This window comes from Jaculus jaculus, chromosome 16 (genome assembly GCF_020740685.1).
Source record: "Jaculus jaculus isolate mJacJac1 chromosome 16, mJacJac1.mat.Y.cur, whole genome shotgun sequence".
Lineage (NCBI taxonomy): Eukaryota > Metazoa > Chordata > Mammalia > Rodentia > Dipodidae > Jaculus > Jaculus jaculus.
Window position 1 is genome coordinate 47,247,564 of NC_059117.1, and position 16,944 is coordinate 47,264,507.

Here is a 16,944-nt window from a genome sequence, read left to right on the forward strand (position 1 = left end):
TATTGGAAAATCAGAAAGGAAGGATGGTGGGGTGGGGAGAAGGGAGAGACTCTATAGAAAATACCTTTGGTAAATTTCAGTGGGGTCTTACAAGAGGAAAAATGAAAAAGGCTTCTGAGATCTAGAGGTGGACTATCTTCATGTTGGTTCACTGGGGAAAAGATTTTATAAGGCTAGAGAAGTTGAGAGAATCAATATGATTAAAGTTAACTGGCTTAAATATAAACCCATCAAAGTTAGTAAGGGGATAATGGTATTCCTGTCCTTATTCCAGTGAGTTATGAAAGCTCTTCAAAGGAGCTGAGGTTTTATAAACCCACGGCATCTCCAGTGAAGTGAGGAGTATTTGTTTCTTGCATTAGTTTTGAGGTTCCTAGAAGGGCATCAGTAAGAAGGAAGACTGGTCTGCTCATAACTTTGAACCTTCAGTACCTGAAGGGATTTAGTTAAGCCAAGATCTTGCCTCTTGAGGATGAGTGTATGGGAGCATTGTTGTAAAATTAAGTGTACGAACTGTGGATTAGATTGGTGCTCATAAAACCTCAAGTTTGGAAAGGCTGTAAACCAAGAGTAGAAAAACAGTCATTTTAGCAGATGTCAAATTTAGTGTTGCCAGTTTTGACAATGTCTCTTAATAGTACCAGAATGTTTAAGCAAGTATCTGTTGAAGGCTGATCTCAAAAACAATTCTTCTGGTTAGCCCTCTGAGATTTAAAATTGTTAAAGCATACTTTGAAAGTGTCTGGTGCTGATTTCTTGTGGCTTTTAAATTTAATTTGTTTATAAATTGAACACAGCAACAGCACATTATAAAGTGAGCTCCGGTTCAGCTCTAATCTGAAGCAGTTATAGCTATTGATTGCTCTGGTAGAGAAAGCAGAAGAAGTTGGTGGCTTGCTAACATAGCATGTGAGGTGCCATGAGAGGGTCATACAGAGAATGGATATGGCTTTGCCTGTTCCAGTCCACATAACGAGTTTAAGCAGACCCAGCCAAGAATAGGCCCTGAGAAAATGGCTCTAACATGTGGTGGCAAGGCTGTGTGGAAGTTTACTCCATAATGGCTACTTCTTTGTGTGTCTACAACAGCTGGGAATTTAGTAAGGCCCTAGTTACTTTCTTAAGTTACAAGAAGCAGAAATGTGGTTGCCATAGTGCCCTTGCTGGATATGCTGCACTTTCAGGTTTTAATACTCGGTGTACAGCAGAAGAATGAATGTCACATGATCCTTGCATCAAAGAAAAGGACAAGGAGAGGTGATTTGATAGGACAGCCTCGTGTGAGATGGCCAATTACAATACTTTGGCTGAAAGCCAAGTAGTCGCAATAGTCAAAAGAATTGTAGCCGAGCGTGGTGGCGCACGCCTCTAATCCCAGCGCTCAGGCGGCAGGAGTAGGAGGATCGCCATGAGTTATAGGCTGCCTTGAAACTACATAGTGAAGTCCAGGTCAGCCTGGGCTACAGCGAGACCCTACCTCGAAAAACCAAAAAAAAGACGTGTGTGTCATTTTCATTTTAATAGCGATTCTGATGTGCAGTGATTGGGAGTGTGATAAGAGGGATGGTTTATGTTTACATGATATCTTAACAAATATACCTTAACAAAAACGTTCAGACCATTTGACATATTTATATTATTGGCTATTTTTGCCAATTGTGTGGCCTTAGCTATTTACATCCCATTCCCTGAAGACGATTCTAACTCAACAAATCATAACTTGGTAAGTGTCCCCAGAGTTCCTGCTCATCTTGGTGTGTGGTTGTTTGCTTCTGTGCCTGGACTGACAGCGGGCTTTGTGGGTTGGTTGTTGCCACTGTAAACCTGTTATATGCCATGTTTCCTGAGGCTTTGCAGTGGTGTTTTTTATATGTTGTTTTTTTTCTTTTTTAAAAAATTGACCATCCTCACATTTATACTGAGTGAAAGTGTTTAAAGTTATGGATCTTGTACAAATAGCTACAAACCTTTTTATCTCTTGGCGTGGTGGTGCACACTTTTAATCCCAGCATTTGGGAGGCAGAGGTAGGAGAATTGCTGAGAGTTTGAGGCCAGCATGGGACTCCAGAGTGAGTTCCAGGTCAGCCTGGGCTAGAGTGAGACCTTACCTCAGAAAAACAAAAAACAAAACAAAAATCCCCAAACTTTTTATGGAAGGGATTTGTAGCAGATTTAAAAGTAGCTCCATATAGGCTTTTGCTTTTTGTATCATATTATTTTTTAAACCTAGTGTTATTTGGAAGTGGTGGGATTTTGTGGTAAGTAGAGAATTGCTATAGATTGTGTATGCAAGCTATTAGTTTTTATAGTAGAGCACAGTAAAACTAACACCTATACCTAGAGCACAATTTGGAGAATAAGTCAGAATAGCAGTGGAGTTCATACTCCAAATCCTGTGAAGCACTCCACATAGAACAAGTCTATGGTTAAATATACCAGGATACTTCCATATTCTTTATTGCCCTCTTGAAGATTTATAGTGTGCATTAGCTCTGGGAAAGTCTTCACTTAAAAAAACAAACAAACAGTTTTTATTTTGCTTAACTCAGTCACTAAGTAATTGGTTATGGATTCTTTAAACTTTTTTTTGGCAGAAAATGGTAATATCATGGAACTAGTGTTTCATGGAACTTCCTTTGGGAAAAGTATATATATATGGTTTTGCTTTTTCAAGGTAGGGTTTCACTCTAACAAGGCTGACATGGAATTCACTATGGAGTCTCAAGGTGGCCTCGAACTCACAGTGATCCTCCTACCTCTGCCTCCTGAGTGCTGGGATTAAAGTCGTGCGCCATCATGCCTGAATATATATGTTTATTTTTATTTATTTGAGAGTTACAGTTAGAGAGAGAGGGAAGGAGGGAGGGAGGGAGGGAGGGGGGGAGAGAGGGAGAGAGAGAGAAAGAATGGGCGCACCAGGGCCTCCAGCCACTGCAAATGAACTCCAGATGCGTGCATACCCTTGTGCATTTGGCTAACTTGGTTCCTGGGGAATCGAGCCTTGAACTGGGGTCCTTAGGCTTCACAGGCAAGTGCTTAACTGCTAAGCCATCTCTCCAGCCCAAGAATATATTTTGTGCATTTGGCTAACTTGGTTCCTGAGGAATCGAGCCTTGAACTGGGGTCCTTAGGCTTCACAGCCAAGTGCTTAAGTGCTAAGCCATCTCTCCAGCCCAAGAATATATTTTTTAAATAAGGACACTAAAGATCTTGTTGCACTCAGCTGTCAAGTGGCTATATTCTGGGGCATATGTCAGACCCTCTTTGCATTGCCATTTACCTAACCTGGCTACTAAGGAGATTGGCAAGGAAGATCACTAGGAAAAGTTTAGACCTCTGACATTCTGTTGCCTTTCTCTAAGGATGCCAAAGCCATTTCAGGATGTTTCTGGTGCTGCAGTTTCTTTCTTGCAAAGGGCAAGCTCTTTATAACTGGAGGCCATGCAGACAGCAGATGATGGAGGCAACCAATGTTGGGTACCAGGAGGTTCTGTTCTCTTGCATGGTCCTCTTTCAGCTAGTTCCATTTGCTTTGGATTCCCTCCTTTTTTTTGTACTTAAAAATTATTTATTTATTTATTTATTTGAGAGAGAGAGAGAGAGAGAGGGAGGGAGGGAGGGAGGGAGGGAGGGAGGGAGAAGGAGATAGGCTGATAGGGGAGAGAGGGAGAATGCATGTACTAGGGCCTCCAGCCACTGAAAATAAACTTCAGATGCATGCAGTACCTTGTGCATTTGGCATATGTGGGTCCTGGGGAATCAAATCTGGGTCCTTTGGCTTTGTAGGCAAGTGCCTTAACTACTAAGCCATCTTTCTAGTCCCCCCCCTTTTTTGTATTTTTTTTTAACGAGAGAGAGAATTGGCACACCAGAGCCTCCAGCCGCTGCAATTGAACACCGGATGCGTGTGCCATCTTGTGTGCATGTGCAACCTGTGCACTTGTGTCACCTTGTGCAACTGGTTTATGTGGGATCTGGAGAGTCAAACATGGGTCCTCAGGCTTCATAGGCAAGTGCCTTAACCGCTAAGCATCTCTGCAGTCCTGCTTTGGATGCTTGTGTGGAAGCCATGCATTAGTAGGGCTGGGTGTTCTTAACTGAGCAAGGGTTGGAAAGACAAACATACTAGGCTCTTCCTTGTCAGGAAGAGCTCTACTGGCTGGCAAGCTAGTGAAAGCTGTTCTCTTGTGAGATCTTCCTGTGACATTTTAAATGCTGTACATATTTCAGGTGTAACATGGTGTCTATTTTTATTGGGTTTTGGTAGTTTGACATTTAGAGAACTTTCAAAAAATGTTGGCTATTGCAGCCGAAAATATGTCTGTGATTAGGAGTTGGACACATATATACTTCTCTACTATGTGTGAGATTATGTGTATGCCTTTGAACATTTTAAATGGTTTTAGTTCAGTTGTAGTCATGTGACTAGATTGGTTGCTTTAAAGGAAAGGTGGAAGTGGTAGAAAGCCTCCCATCAATGGAGATGGGTCATTGTAGTCTAGGCCACAGATGGTGTTAGCCTTGTTACCAAATTTAATGATGTGGATGGTGACCTAGTTTGTTGCTTTTTGTAGCTCAAGAGAAAATGATTAAATAAACTTAAAAAAAATAACTACCTTTCAGAAAGGCAGATTAATTTAGATCAATGGAATAAATAATGTATTACATGTGTAAGCCAATTAATTATTCTGATTTTTTTCCCAAGGAAATTTAGGGCACTAATATCAGTACCATCCAACCACTTGGATTTCTCAGCTCAGAAGTGAGGAAATAAACTATGGGGAATTGATGAATCGCTCTTCTCTCTTTTAGCCCTTTCCTGTGAATCATGTCTTGAAATTCTTAAATGTTGGGCTTGTTCTGAGGGGAGGTGGGCAGAGTGCTAGTCTGGCAGGCCTTTCTAAAAAACAAAGTGTATTCCTTTGACCTCTTCAGTGAGCATTTCAAAACTCAGGGCATTAATATTCCTATCTTGCTTTTCTAGGATGGTCACATGGCCAGATGAATTTATGTACTGCCTGACTCTTTAAATATTTCCTCTAGCACTGTGGGAAGGGAGGATCTTTGTGGATTTACCCCCTGACTCTGAGCAAAGTCCCAAGCCATGTCTGACCTCCCACCAGGGAGCCAGTTCTTCTTCTTCTTTTTTTTTTTTTTTTTTTTTTTAATACATTTGACCCAATTTGTACCAAAGTGATTGCTCTATTTTGGGGATTGGTTTAGAGGCAGCTGAACAAAGCTTATTTTTTTCTTTTTATCTGTAGTAAATACCTTTCATTTAATGTGAATGACAAAACAAGGGGAAGAGGGCTATTCAGACTGCAAAGCTGTTTATATATGGGGAGCTGGTGGTTCCTTCCACTCCCAGCCTGGTAGCTTGAGGGAATGTATATCACAATCCTTTGGAGTTAGATTCAGGGCTGATTTTTTTTTTTTTCTTGTGTGTGTAAATAAATGAATGGAAAAGAAATGTGGGCATCCTCAGGGTCCAATAGTGTTTGGTTTGGGGACTTGGAGACTACCCTGGAGTCAGCATGTTTTCTCAGATTTAGATGTAAGTTTCTATACAGCCTTGACTTGTGGACTGGCAGGACCGAGGGAGTAAAGGCTGAAGCCATGGAAACAGTGCTGCCCTCTCAGTTGTCACGATATTGTCCCTCCCAGTATCAATATTTCCTTAGACCCACTTGCCAGAGGGGTATGTCATTCATTTTCTTGTTGGCACTGAGGAGGGACGCTCTTCAGAATCATCCTCAGAGTGGGGATGATTACAAGTTGCACTCCTCTGTGATCAACATCATCTCCCAGCCTTCATTGCCTCCTAAACACACTACTGCAGTTGCATGGTTTTCAGGCTCTGTAGCTGCTCCTGATCTTATTGCTTTCTAGGTTGCCTCTCAGTTCTCTGCCACACTGAACTGCCTCAAATCAGAAGTATCCAAAATGGGAATCTTGTTCTGACAATGCAGTGCCTCCTTGCTCTCTGCTCCTTGGAGCCACTGGAGGGCAAGGACTTTTTACAGCTCCTTTGCCTACCTAAAGGCCTTGTTCAGACCAGGTGCTCAGCAAGTGCTTATTCAACTGAACGAAAGTTTTACCAAATCTCTGCCCTTATCTTGTGATTGAGGCCCCGTGTGTTTGTATCTTTAGTTTGTTGACATGTTACCTCTACAAAATCCTGCCACCTCTCCCTTCCTTCTGTTCATATGAGCATCAGGTTATTTGTTGGAGTGAACCTGAAGCTTTGGTGGCTGCTCACTGCCCACTGAGGGGAGGCCAGATCCCATGGTTCTAGGCAACTTGGTCTTGCCTGGCCTTTTTTTTTTAATCTTCCATTCCTCAACTTCATAGTTGTCCCTCTCTGATTTGTCCACCCAGAGTTCCAAAACACTCTACCTATCCACCTCTTGGCTTTTTTAATGCTGTTTTCTGCACCTGAAATGCCTCTTCTTCTCTAGTACCATCTTCCTATGTCCTTGCAGCTGCTTAAGAACATTCTCAAGTTCTGTCTCTTCCATGAGGAAGACCTAAATCTGAAGGGGCAGTTTTTTAAGATTTTTTTAATTATTGACAACTTTCATAATTATAGACAATAAACCATGATGATTCCCTCCTCCCGCACTTCCCCCTTGACAACTTCCCTCTCCATCATATCCCATCTCCCTCTCAATCAGTCTTTTAGTTTGATCTCTAAGGAATCCTACCCTTCCTTTGACTCTTATTCTTTCTGCCACCTCTTCTGTAATTGTTCCTGAGCCTTGGAAGGTGTGATAGAGATGCTTCACTCTGAGCACTCCTCTGTCACTTCTTCTCAGTACTGTGGTACCTTTTGAGTCATCCCAGAGGTCACCACCATCTGTAAAGAAAAGCTTCTCTAACCAAAAGTGAGAGTAGCATTAATATTAAGAACATTAAGAGAAGTGCTTACTGGGCAGATTGGTGAGCATAGTGTATACATTTAGCCAGGCACCAGCAGGTGTTACATCCCTAGGGCTCATGACTTCTCCCATCATAGGTTTTTCACTCTCAGGTATGTCTTCCTTCTCATGGAGCAGACCTCTAGTCCAATTAGAGAGCAGTTTGTTTCCTCAATAACAGACATGCCACTATTGCACCCGTTGGCTCATTTGGCCTGGCTAGCCCAACCTAAGGCTTAGTATCCACTGTTGTTTAGCTCCATGGAGCTGCATACAGTGTAGCTTTTCTCAGCTTTCTGTCAGCTGGTCTACATGGAGGAGGTTTTTAGCTCAGCAGGCAGGATTTCTTAGTGACCTTGCAGCTTAAGCATGTGGAATCTTCAGCAATAGGGTCTTACCATCTATTCCCTGTGGGAAACCAAGGGCCTTGGCAATGGCCTGTAAGGTTTTGGGTGCATCAGGGACCTCCCTGGCTAACAACTCAGTAGAAGGTATCCCATCCCTGGCACTGAAAATTTTCTAGTAACAATCTGTGTCTTCTGGGTATGCCATTGTCCAAAAAAGTAGGTTTCCATATGATATATTTATATCCTGTTAGAGTTTGATTAACCCTTTCCCATCCTTCCTTTACTCAGTTTCTTCTCTTGATATCACTTTCCATCCCTAGCAATCTGTTCTTCTACTTACATATATACAATACCATCCCCTGAAGGCCTCCCCTCTCCTCCCTCCCCTATAGCCTCTTTCTAGCTTACTGGTCTCTGCTATCGTGTTTTATTCCAGCTCACACAGAAGCCCAGTCATGTGTAGCTAAGATCCACGTATGAGAGAGAACATGTGGTGCTTAGCTTTCTGGTTGCCTCACTAATTATAAGCCTTTCCAGGTCCACCCATTTCCTTGTAAATTCCATAGTTTCATTTTTCTTTACTGCTGAGTAGAACTCCGTTGTATAAATATACCATGTCTTCATTATCCACTCATCAGTTGAGCGACATCTAGCCTGGTTCCATTTCCTAACTTTTATGAATAGACCGGCAATAAACATGGTTGTGCAAGTATCTCTAAGGTAGTGAGAAGGATATATGCCTAGGAGTGCTATAGCTGGATCATATGGTAGATCTATTTTTACCTGTCTCAGGAACCTCCACACTGATTTTTACGGTGGCTAGACCAAACTGCATTCCCACCAACAGTGTACAAGGGTTCCTCTTTTTCCACATCCTCTCCAGCATTTATTGTCATTTGCTTTCTTGATTGTAGCCACTCTGACAGGAGTGAGATAGAATCTAAAAGTAGTTTTAAGTTGCATTTTCCTGATGGCTAAGGATGTAGAACATTGTTTTTTTTAGATGCTTATAGGCTGTCTGTATTTCTTCTTTTGAGAACTCTATTTAGTTCCATAGCCCATTTTTTTATTTAGTTTTTTGAGTTCTTTGTATATCCTGGATATTAGTTCTCTGTCAGATGTATAGTTGGTAAAGATTTTTTGAAGGAGAAATCTTACCTGAACCTTTCTGTGGTGGTCTCTTGAATATAAAACATGGTATGTTTTGTGATTTTATTTGCATATCTTTGTCTTATTCAGAGAAAATAATTCTTGATCCTTGACCCTGCCTGGCACTCTGGTGCTTAGTGGATGCTTAGTAAATCAGTGCAGAGGACTGCCCAAAGAAGCACCTCCTGTCTGTCCTTTGAGTAACATTTAGGAGAATTTCTTTTTTTTAATAAAATTGTGTGTGTGCACATGTGTGCATGTGTGCACACACACACACCAATGCTTTTTGCTACTGCTAATAAACACCAACTGTTTGTACCACTTTTGGCATCCAGCTTATATGGGTGACTTGAGAATTGAACCCATGGCTTGCAGGCTCTGTAAGCTAGTGCCTTTAGCTACTGAACTGTCTTCCTAGTCCTCAGGTTTAGGAATTTCTTGACAGGACTCTGAGGATTTCCTGAAGGTCCTTGGCTGGGAGTATGTGGGAAGTTACAGGTGGTTAGTTGGTTCTTCCTGACAAGTTTGGGGTCTGTAGTTGTTCTGCACTTCTGCCACAGGGTCCCTCAGATTTGGGGTTCTGTGCTCTGGTTCCGTAGCTCAGAGTAACAGAGTGGTGGGATCCTCTGGGGAGCTGTTCTTGGTTGTAGATACTTGTCAGTGGGACTAGGTGCATTATAGTGGCCAGGAAGAATGTGGGACAGTGTGCTGTGATTGTCTTGAGCCTTCTAGACAGTGCTAACTGGCTTAAAAAGCAATGAATGAATGAGTGAATGAATGAATGATTTGGTGTGTGTGTGTGTGTGTGTATGTATGTATGTATATATGTATGTATGAGTGTGCATGTGACCGTGGGTATGCACATGCTGTGGTGCTCATGTGGAGATCAGAGGACAACGTTTTGGCTCAGACTTCACCTTCTACTTCATATGGCACAGTGTCTAGTTTACTTCCAGGAAATTCTCCTGTCTTCGCCTCCCACTTTGACCTAGGTACACTGAGATTACAGACACTTCCTACAGCTTCTTACTTTTACATGGCATCTGGGATCTGAACTGAGGTTCTCAGAATTGCTTGTCAAATACTTTATCTATTGAGCCATCTCCCTAGCCTGACATTATACCTCTTCCATCCTTGTTCTTTATGGGAAGTGGCTTGCTTGTGGTAGTTCTGGCCTCTGGGGCACACAACCGACTGTTTGGCTGATTAGTTAATAGACTGCACATGAAAACACAATAGGAGTTCCTAGAGGCTGAGACTGGAGTCTGACTCAGGTCTATAGCTTTGTGAGCTTGTCTGTGTCTAGCACACAGTACGCACATTAGGACATGCATGTCAAACGACCATAAAGAAATGAGTGACTACACATACTACATCCTTATAGATCTTTTAGTTTTCAGCAGTTGCCTGATGAGTAAGTAAGGTTTACTGAGAGGCTCACATCTCATCCAATATTAATGAGATTACAGGGAATACCTTTCTTCTCACCTTTAATTTTTGGATCATATCTTTGTTTCTTTTTTTTTTAATTATGGACAATTATTTATTTATTATTATTGTTATTTTTGGTTTTTCAAGGTAGGGTCTCACTCTAGCTCAGGCTGACCTGGAATTCACTATGTAGTCTCAGGGTGGTCTTGAACTCATGGCGATCCTCCTACCTTTGCCTCCTGGGTGCTGGGATTAAAGGTGTGCCCCCCACACCTGGCTTGTATTGACAATTTTTACACATGTGTATAATGCTCTTTGCTCATAGTCACCTCCTGTTACCTCTTTTCCTTCTTTCCATTCCTCCTCCTGAAACCTTTCCAGATTTTTTCCCAAATAATCCCATTTCTACTTGGGGTGTGTGTGTGTGTGTGTATGTACATGTGTCAACGAGTAGGGCTGCTTGCATGAGTATGGGTGGTGGGTTATATACCAGAGCACATGCCGATTACCAATAGCTATGCCATTCCTCAGGGAGGGATGGAGACGTCATGGATGTATAGGTCCAGCATTGTATAGGTAACCATAGCATTGTATAGGTAACCACAGCATTGTATAGGTAATCACAGAATTGTATAGGTAACCACAGCCACTGTGAGCTCATGGATGCAATAACTATGTCCTGCCTGGAAGTCACCATTTCATACTTCTGCTCATCCTCTGGCTCTCACATTCTTTCTGTCCCCTCTTCTGCAGTCCTCCCTCAGCCTTAGAAGGGGTGATGTAGACATCTCAGCACTCAGCAGTTGCTTATTCTCAGCATTTTGATGACTTTTGCGTCTCTCCAGTAGTCACTGCCAACTGCAAAAAGCAGCTTCTCTGAGCACAGCTGAGAGCAGCACTAGTCTATGGACATACGCATGAGTGTTTAGAGGCCAATTTGATGGGCCCAGCATATCAGATTATAGCTTTCTTTCATGACAAATTTCTTCCTAGTTGAAACAGAGGCGAGTGAGGAACACTTCCTGGTAAGTTTTGAATCCTATCATGAGCTGACTTTTGTGTTCAGTGTTGCACAGTAGTTCTATGCAGACATCTCTTTTTGGGGAATGTGAATGTCACATTTCACGTGAGGGTTGGTAGATGGAGAGCCTCAAAACTGATCAGAGTAAATGGACTTGTGTCTTAAAACTACCCAAAGATGGTCCCAACAACTAAGTGTGAACCAGTTCATCTCTTTTCTTGTCTTACATAATTTTGATGAAGAATGGATATTGTGTTGACTGAATATTGATGAGTTTTTTAGGCATATAATTTAACTTTAAAAATTCAGATTTATGGCTGGAGAGATGGCTTAGTGGTTAAGGCTCTTGCCTGTGAAGCCAAAGGACCTAGGCTCGATTCCCCAGGACCCACATAGGCCAGATGCACAAGGTGGCACATGCATCTGGAATTCACTTGCAGTGGCTGAAGGCCCTAGTGCGTCCATTCTCTCTCTCTGTTGTTTTTCCTGTTTCTTTCTCTGCCCATCAAATAAATAAAATAAAATAAAATAAAATAAAATAAAATAAAAATTCAGATTTAGTGTTAAAGTTGCTTAAGGATTCTCACAGTATACTCACTCATTTTTTTAAAGTGAATGTCATTGTTGAATATAGTCACATGTTATGCCAGGACTGCCCTAGCTCAGACCCTTTAACAAAAAAGAGTATCTTAAAGTTAGTATATTAAAGTATTATCCAAGACTCTTTGGATTAAATGTAGAAACATGCTCAGATTGACTTAACTGAAAGAAAACATTGTGTATCTCTGTGTTTACAATTGTCATTTGTTTTCTTTTTCTTTTTGTTTGAGGTAGGATCTCACTGTAGCCCAGGCTGACCTGGAATTCACTATGTAGTTTCAGGGTGGCCTCAAAGTCATGGTGTTTCTTTTACCTCTGCCCCCCAAGTGCTGGGATTAAAGGTGTGTGCCACCATGCCTGACTTTCTTTTCTTTTCTTTTTTGTAATGTTGGGATCCAACCCAGGGCCTCTAGCAAGGCAGACAAGTGCTTACCACTGAGCCATACCCCCAGCTCACTGTAGTTTAACTCAGTTAACTGAAAGTCCAGAGGATAGGAATTACATTGGATGGAGTTGGATAGGTGGCTTAGAGAGGTCAGCAGGCTTCCATCCCTGTATTCCATCCCTCAGATTTCAGAGGCCAGAATCTTACTGACACTGTAAATCAGCCTCCCAGACTGCCTCATGGGCACATACTCCTCTGCTTTTTTGCGAGGAGGGCAGGGGTACAATGGGGACAGCTTGCCCAGCAGCAGAGACATTGATTTTTTGTTAAATAGTGGTACTAGTGGGGTTAAGCCAAAATTGACTCCACACATCTCCTTACCAAAGAAAGTCCCTAAACAGTAGCAGAGACCTTTCTTAATCTCTGTTAAAATTTAGTATTTTATTTAATTTTATTTTTTCCTGATGTGTGTGTGGGAGCACATGCATGAGTGTGCATATGCATGTGGAAGCCTAATGTCGATGTGTGTGGGGAATGGTCCTGCCTAAATTGCTCTCTCTCTTATTTGAGACAGAGAGTCCCTTGCTGAGCCTAGAGCTCACTGATTCATCTAGACCTGCTAGCCAGTGAGCTTCAGGGATTCTTTGTGTCTACCTTACCAGCTTGGAGATTAAAGGCATGTGCCTCCATACCTGGCATTTTACATAGGTGCTGGGGATCTGAACTCAGGTCCTCATGCTTATGTGGGAAGTACTTCAGTCCTGATTTTCATTATTTTTTGTCATTTTAATTTATTTGTGTGTGTGAGAGAGAGGGGGAGGGAGGGAGGCAGATAGAGAGAGAATGGGCATGCCAGGGCCTTCAGCTGCTGTAAATGAACTTCAGATGCATGTGCTACCTTGTGCATCTGGTTTATGTGGGTTCTGGGGAATTGGCTTCATAGCCAACTCTTAACTGCTAATCCATGTCTTCGTCCCCCAAGTTTGATATTTTTAAAATGGTTGTGTGAGGGACAGAAACCTTTGTAGTAGATTGGTGGGCAGTTTTCCTCCTACTGTCATTTGTCTGGTTTTTAATGCTGTGCGAAATACGGCAAGTACCTGATACAGAGGGGACAACTTGCCCAGAGGCAGAGACATATTTTTAAAAAATATTTTTTATATATTTTTATTTATTTATTTGAGAGAGAATGAGGGAGAGAGAAAGAGAGAGAGGGAGAGAGAGAGACAGAGAGAATGGGCATGTGAGGGCCTCCAGCCAATGTGCCCCCTTTGTGCATTTGGCTTACATGGGTCCTGGAGAATTGAACTGGGATCCTTTGGCTTTGTAGGCAAACACGTTAACCTTTAGTCATCTCTCCAGCCCACTTTTTTTTTTTTGAGGTAAGATCTTGCTCTAGCCCAGGCTGACCTGAAATTTACTATATAGTTTCAGGCTGGCCTCAAACTTAGCAATTCTCCTACCTCTGCCTCCCGAGTGTGGTATTAAAGGTATGCACCACCATACCCAGCCATGTTTTTGTTAAATAGTTGGGAAGATGTTGATGTGGTGTCTCTGGCCCTATGAAGGTTAGGAGGCCATCAAGGAGAGGATTTTAGTATTCCTGCTTCTGTCTCCTTTGTGAACACTCCTGGGGCTTTCTGCTGTTGGTAGTTGCAGGGTGTTCTACTTTATTGCTCTGGTCTTGTTTTAAGCCACAGTCTGTCTGTCTGTCTCTCTCCCCTGCCCTCTCTCTCTTTTAAGTAATTCTGGAGCTTGGGGGTAGGCTCTGATGACTCTTGGGTCTCTGCTCCCCTGAGGGACTGGGGCTACAGGTGTGCATGGCTATGCCTAGCTGTTTATGTGGGACCTGGAGATTTAAACCCAGGCCCCCTCAGGAACTCACGCTTGCACAGGAAGTACACTTAACCATGGAGCAATCTCTCCAGCCCAGTTGCATTTTTGCCAGTTAATGTCTTATAGATCTAGCCACATCAATATGCAGAGACCTGAAAACCTAGTTGCTGTAAAAATATTCCATATATGAGCAGGCCCCAGTTTGCTTAATTTTTTTTCTGATGAGCATTTAAGTTAATTCCAACATTTTGCCATTTTAAACAATGCCCTATTGAATATCCTTATATCTGCTTCTTTGTGTATTATAGGCAGACTCCTCTCTGAGATAAGAACTTAAAGTCAAGGCTCTGGTTTGGAGGGTACATTCATTTTTAACTTCTGCATTTATATAACTGCTACATTGTCTTATTTCTAGACCACATTGCTTTGAGATTAGCAGTCATTTTTTTTTTTTCTTATGAGTGTCAGCATTTGTTGTTTCTTAAGTTACAGAGAAAGGACTCCTGGAGTTAGGGTATGGTTTCCTTTGGCTGTTAGGCATCCTGGAGCACTTGACAGAGAGTCCATTAAGCCAAGCCCTAGGTTTTTTTTTTTTTTTTTTAACATGTTTTGAACTAGTGACTCAGATGAAAGGCATCAGAATTGCTTGGTGTGCCATGAACTTGCGTGCTATTACACTTTCAAGACCAACATCACTGTATACAGGTACTGAGTAAATGAATCCTATTTTGGGAGTATTTGTTACATTTAGTTCTGAGAGAGGTTAGCTAGGGAAGGAAACAAAATCTGTCAATTTCTGCTGCCACCTCCATTCCTTATATTTAAACAATTTTATTTTTCCACATATAGTAAAATGTTGCTGTTATTGTGGTATTTGTATAGGAGTTATGTTCTTTCTACTTCCAAACTGGTGGGGGGGGGTGTGGAAAATAGGATTTGATGAGGAATTGAAACCAAGCAGATATTCCAAGTTGTTTTAGAGACATGGATCCCAAACACCTGGGCACTCTACTGGCTGCTAGAGTTTCCCCACAGTGGCAGCAAGAGAGCACCTCCCTTTCACAGCTTCTATCCTCCCCACAAGAGGAAGCTGCCTGTTTTTCACAGAGCACTTTCTAGGAACCAAGCCCAAGGAGGAAGCTACAGCATGGTCCTTGTACAGGGCGAGGCACACTGTCCGGGCCCTGTGAACCACATCTCTGCCATGCTTTTGTAACCATCAGCTGTGTTCTCTGCATTGTTCTCAGCTTTTTTTTCTAAAGTGTTAGAGCACAACATTAAATTGCTATGATTGAAAGCCTTTCTATATTGTAAAAGAGCTTTTCTTTTTGATTGTATAAATTAATATAGGACTAAAGCTGAAAATATTAAAATGCTTTAACATTGCTCTCATGTGATCATTCATGTTTTGAGTACTTATGTATAAAATACATAGTTTACTAAACACATTCACACACTGAAAACTTGGTTCCAGTCAGAATACAAAGGGTTAGAAAGGATTCATGCAAAGAACCTCCCCAAAACAGTACTGAAGAGATGTGGTTTTACTATTTTACTCTAATATCAACTCAAAAAGTGACCAATATTGTTAAAAAAAGAAATCCTTCAAATTCTTCAGTAAATAGAAGACAATGAGGCTTAATGAAGCACTGCTTATGTTTAATAGACTGTTTTCAACTTGTACAAAGATGCCTTAAGTGGGTGCCTGGGCAAAATGCTACTTTTATGCTAGAAATGAGCCCCTAGTCCTTTCATGATAATGTATAAGTGAACTTCTTCTTCAGCGCTCGTCTGTGTAGACACTGCAGGAGAAGGAGGAGGAGGAGGAAGTGGTGACTAGCAGGGTAGCGGTTTCTAACTTCTTTGCAGAGGAGACAAAGCCTGGGGCAGAGTCAGGAGAGGAGTGGTGCATCTCCATGGATAGGCTGCCTGTTTCCCCATACACTTTCCCTCCCTCCTCATTCCTGCTAAGAAATATTTCCAGTCTCCAGGGCAAGATCAGGACTTAAAGTTGAAGAGGATCAAAGTGGAAGATTTTACAATCCTGTAGACTTCTGCTGACCTTCACAATCAACACATCAAAATGGGAATGATGCATGAAACTTAAATTTGGGGATCAAACAAATCTTATTTCATTTTAACTCCTTGGGAAGTGTTGACTTTGTGGGAGCTAAGTCCAGGATTCTTGTGGTGTCCACTGAGGTTTCCTGAGCACTGGGAGGCTGTCCAGAGAGGCCTCTGGCTGCGGATGGGCACTGGAGTCAGCTTTGTCTTTCACAGCTGTGATGGAGCAAGTTGTCTTTCCTTTCCTGTGAAGGAGACCTGGCTCCTGGGTAGCATGACCTGGATGTGGCGGGAAGACAGACTGCCTGCCTCTGGGGCTTCCAGTAAGGGAGGAAGGGCAGCAGGAATACGTCAGCAATACTAGAACAGTTTCCAGTACATCTTGCTAGGGTAGAGTTTGCTGTCCAAGCTGATTCTTGCTTGCTTGCTGTCTTCACCAGTGATCTGGTCCCACCAAGTAGCCAAGGCTAGGGAGAATATGGGGTACAACTGGTAATGTTGCTCCTAGGTGGGCAGAGACATGGACTGTGTCTTTCTTTTAGTGGTAAGGATCTCATTCTGCCATAGTTGGGATGTCTGAAGCCTGTATTTCCTTAATGATGGATTCAGGATCAAAAAGAAATCTAAGCCGGGCGTGGTGGCACATGCCTTTAATCCCAGCACTTGGGAGGCAGGGGTAGGAGGATCGCCGTGAGTTCAAGGCCACCCTGAAACTACATAATAAACCAAAAAGAAAGAAAGAAAGAAAGAAAGAAAAATCTAAATGCATACTACATACAGACAACTTGGAATCTATAGGGCCAGTAGTCTCTAGCTTAACACAGGTGGGTGTCCCTGGTCAACTCTTGATTTAAATTGAAATGTTGCTCAGGAGTGGCAAGAAAACAAGAACCAAGTGTAAAACCAATGTCAAGGGTACCTGATCTGGTTGCTGTGTGACTCCTTGAGCTGGACCCTTGACGTCTGTGTGTCATACATAGCCAATGCAGTGCTTGCTTGCATCATGTGTGGTTGCCTGATTGCATTTTCATGGTGATCTTGTAAGGATGGCTCACACGTGAGAGATGAGGCAGCTGAGCTTGGACTGTTAAGTGACATATCCGAGAGGAGGCCACGGAGCTAGGACGTGGACATGTGCTCTTCCTGCCAGGCTGTTTGCCCTGGCATCATGGAGTGCCTCCTGCACGCCCTCCA

The 16,944-nt window shown here is 42.4% G+C and overlaps 1 protein-coding gene across 9 annotated transcripts in view; it reads left to right on the forward strand.

The window, feature by feature from the left end:
* Cacna1d (calcium voltage-gated channel subunit alpha1 D) overlaps positions 1-16,944 on the forward strand; it is a 341,201-nt gene that overhangs the window by 5,027 nt on the left and 319,230 nt on the right. For all 9 annotated transcript variants that reach the window (XM_004652738.2, XM_004652740.2, XM_045135618.1 and 6 more), the window contains exon 3: positions 1,618-1,723. In XM_004652738.2, coding sequence (XP_004652795.1) covers positions 1,618-1,723 — 106 coding nt within the window. The remainder of the gene's footprint in view (positions 1-1,617; positions 1,724-16,944) is intronic.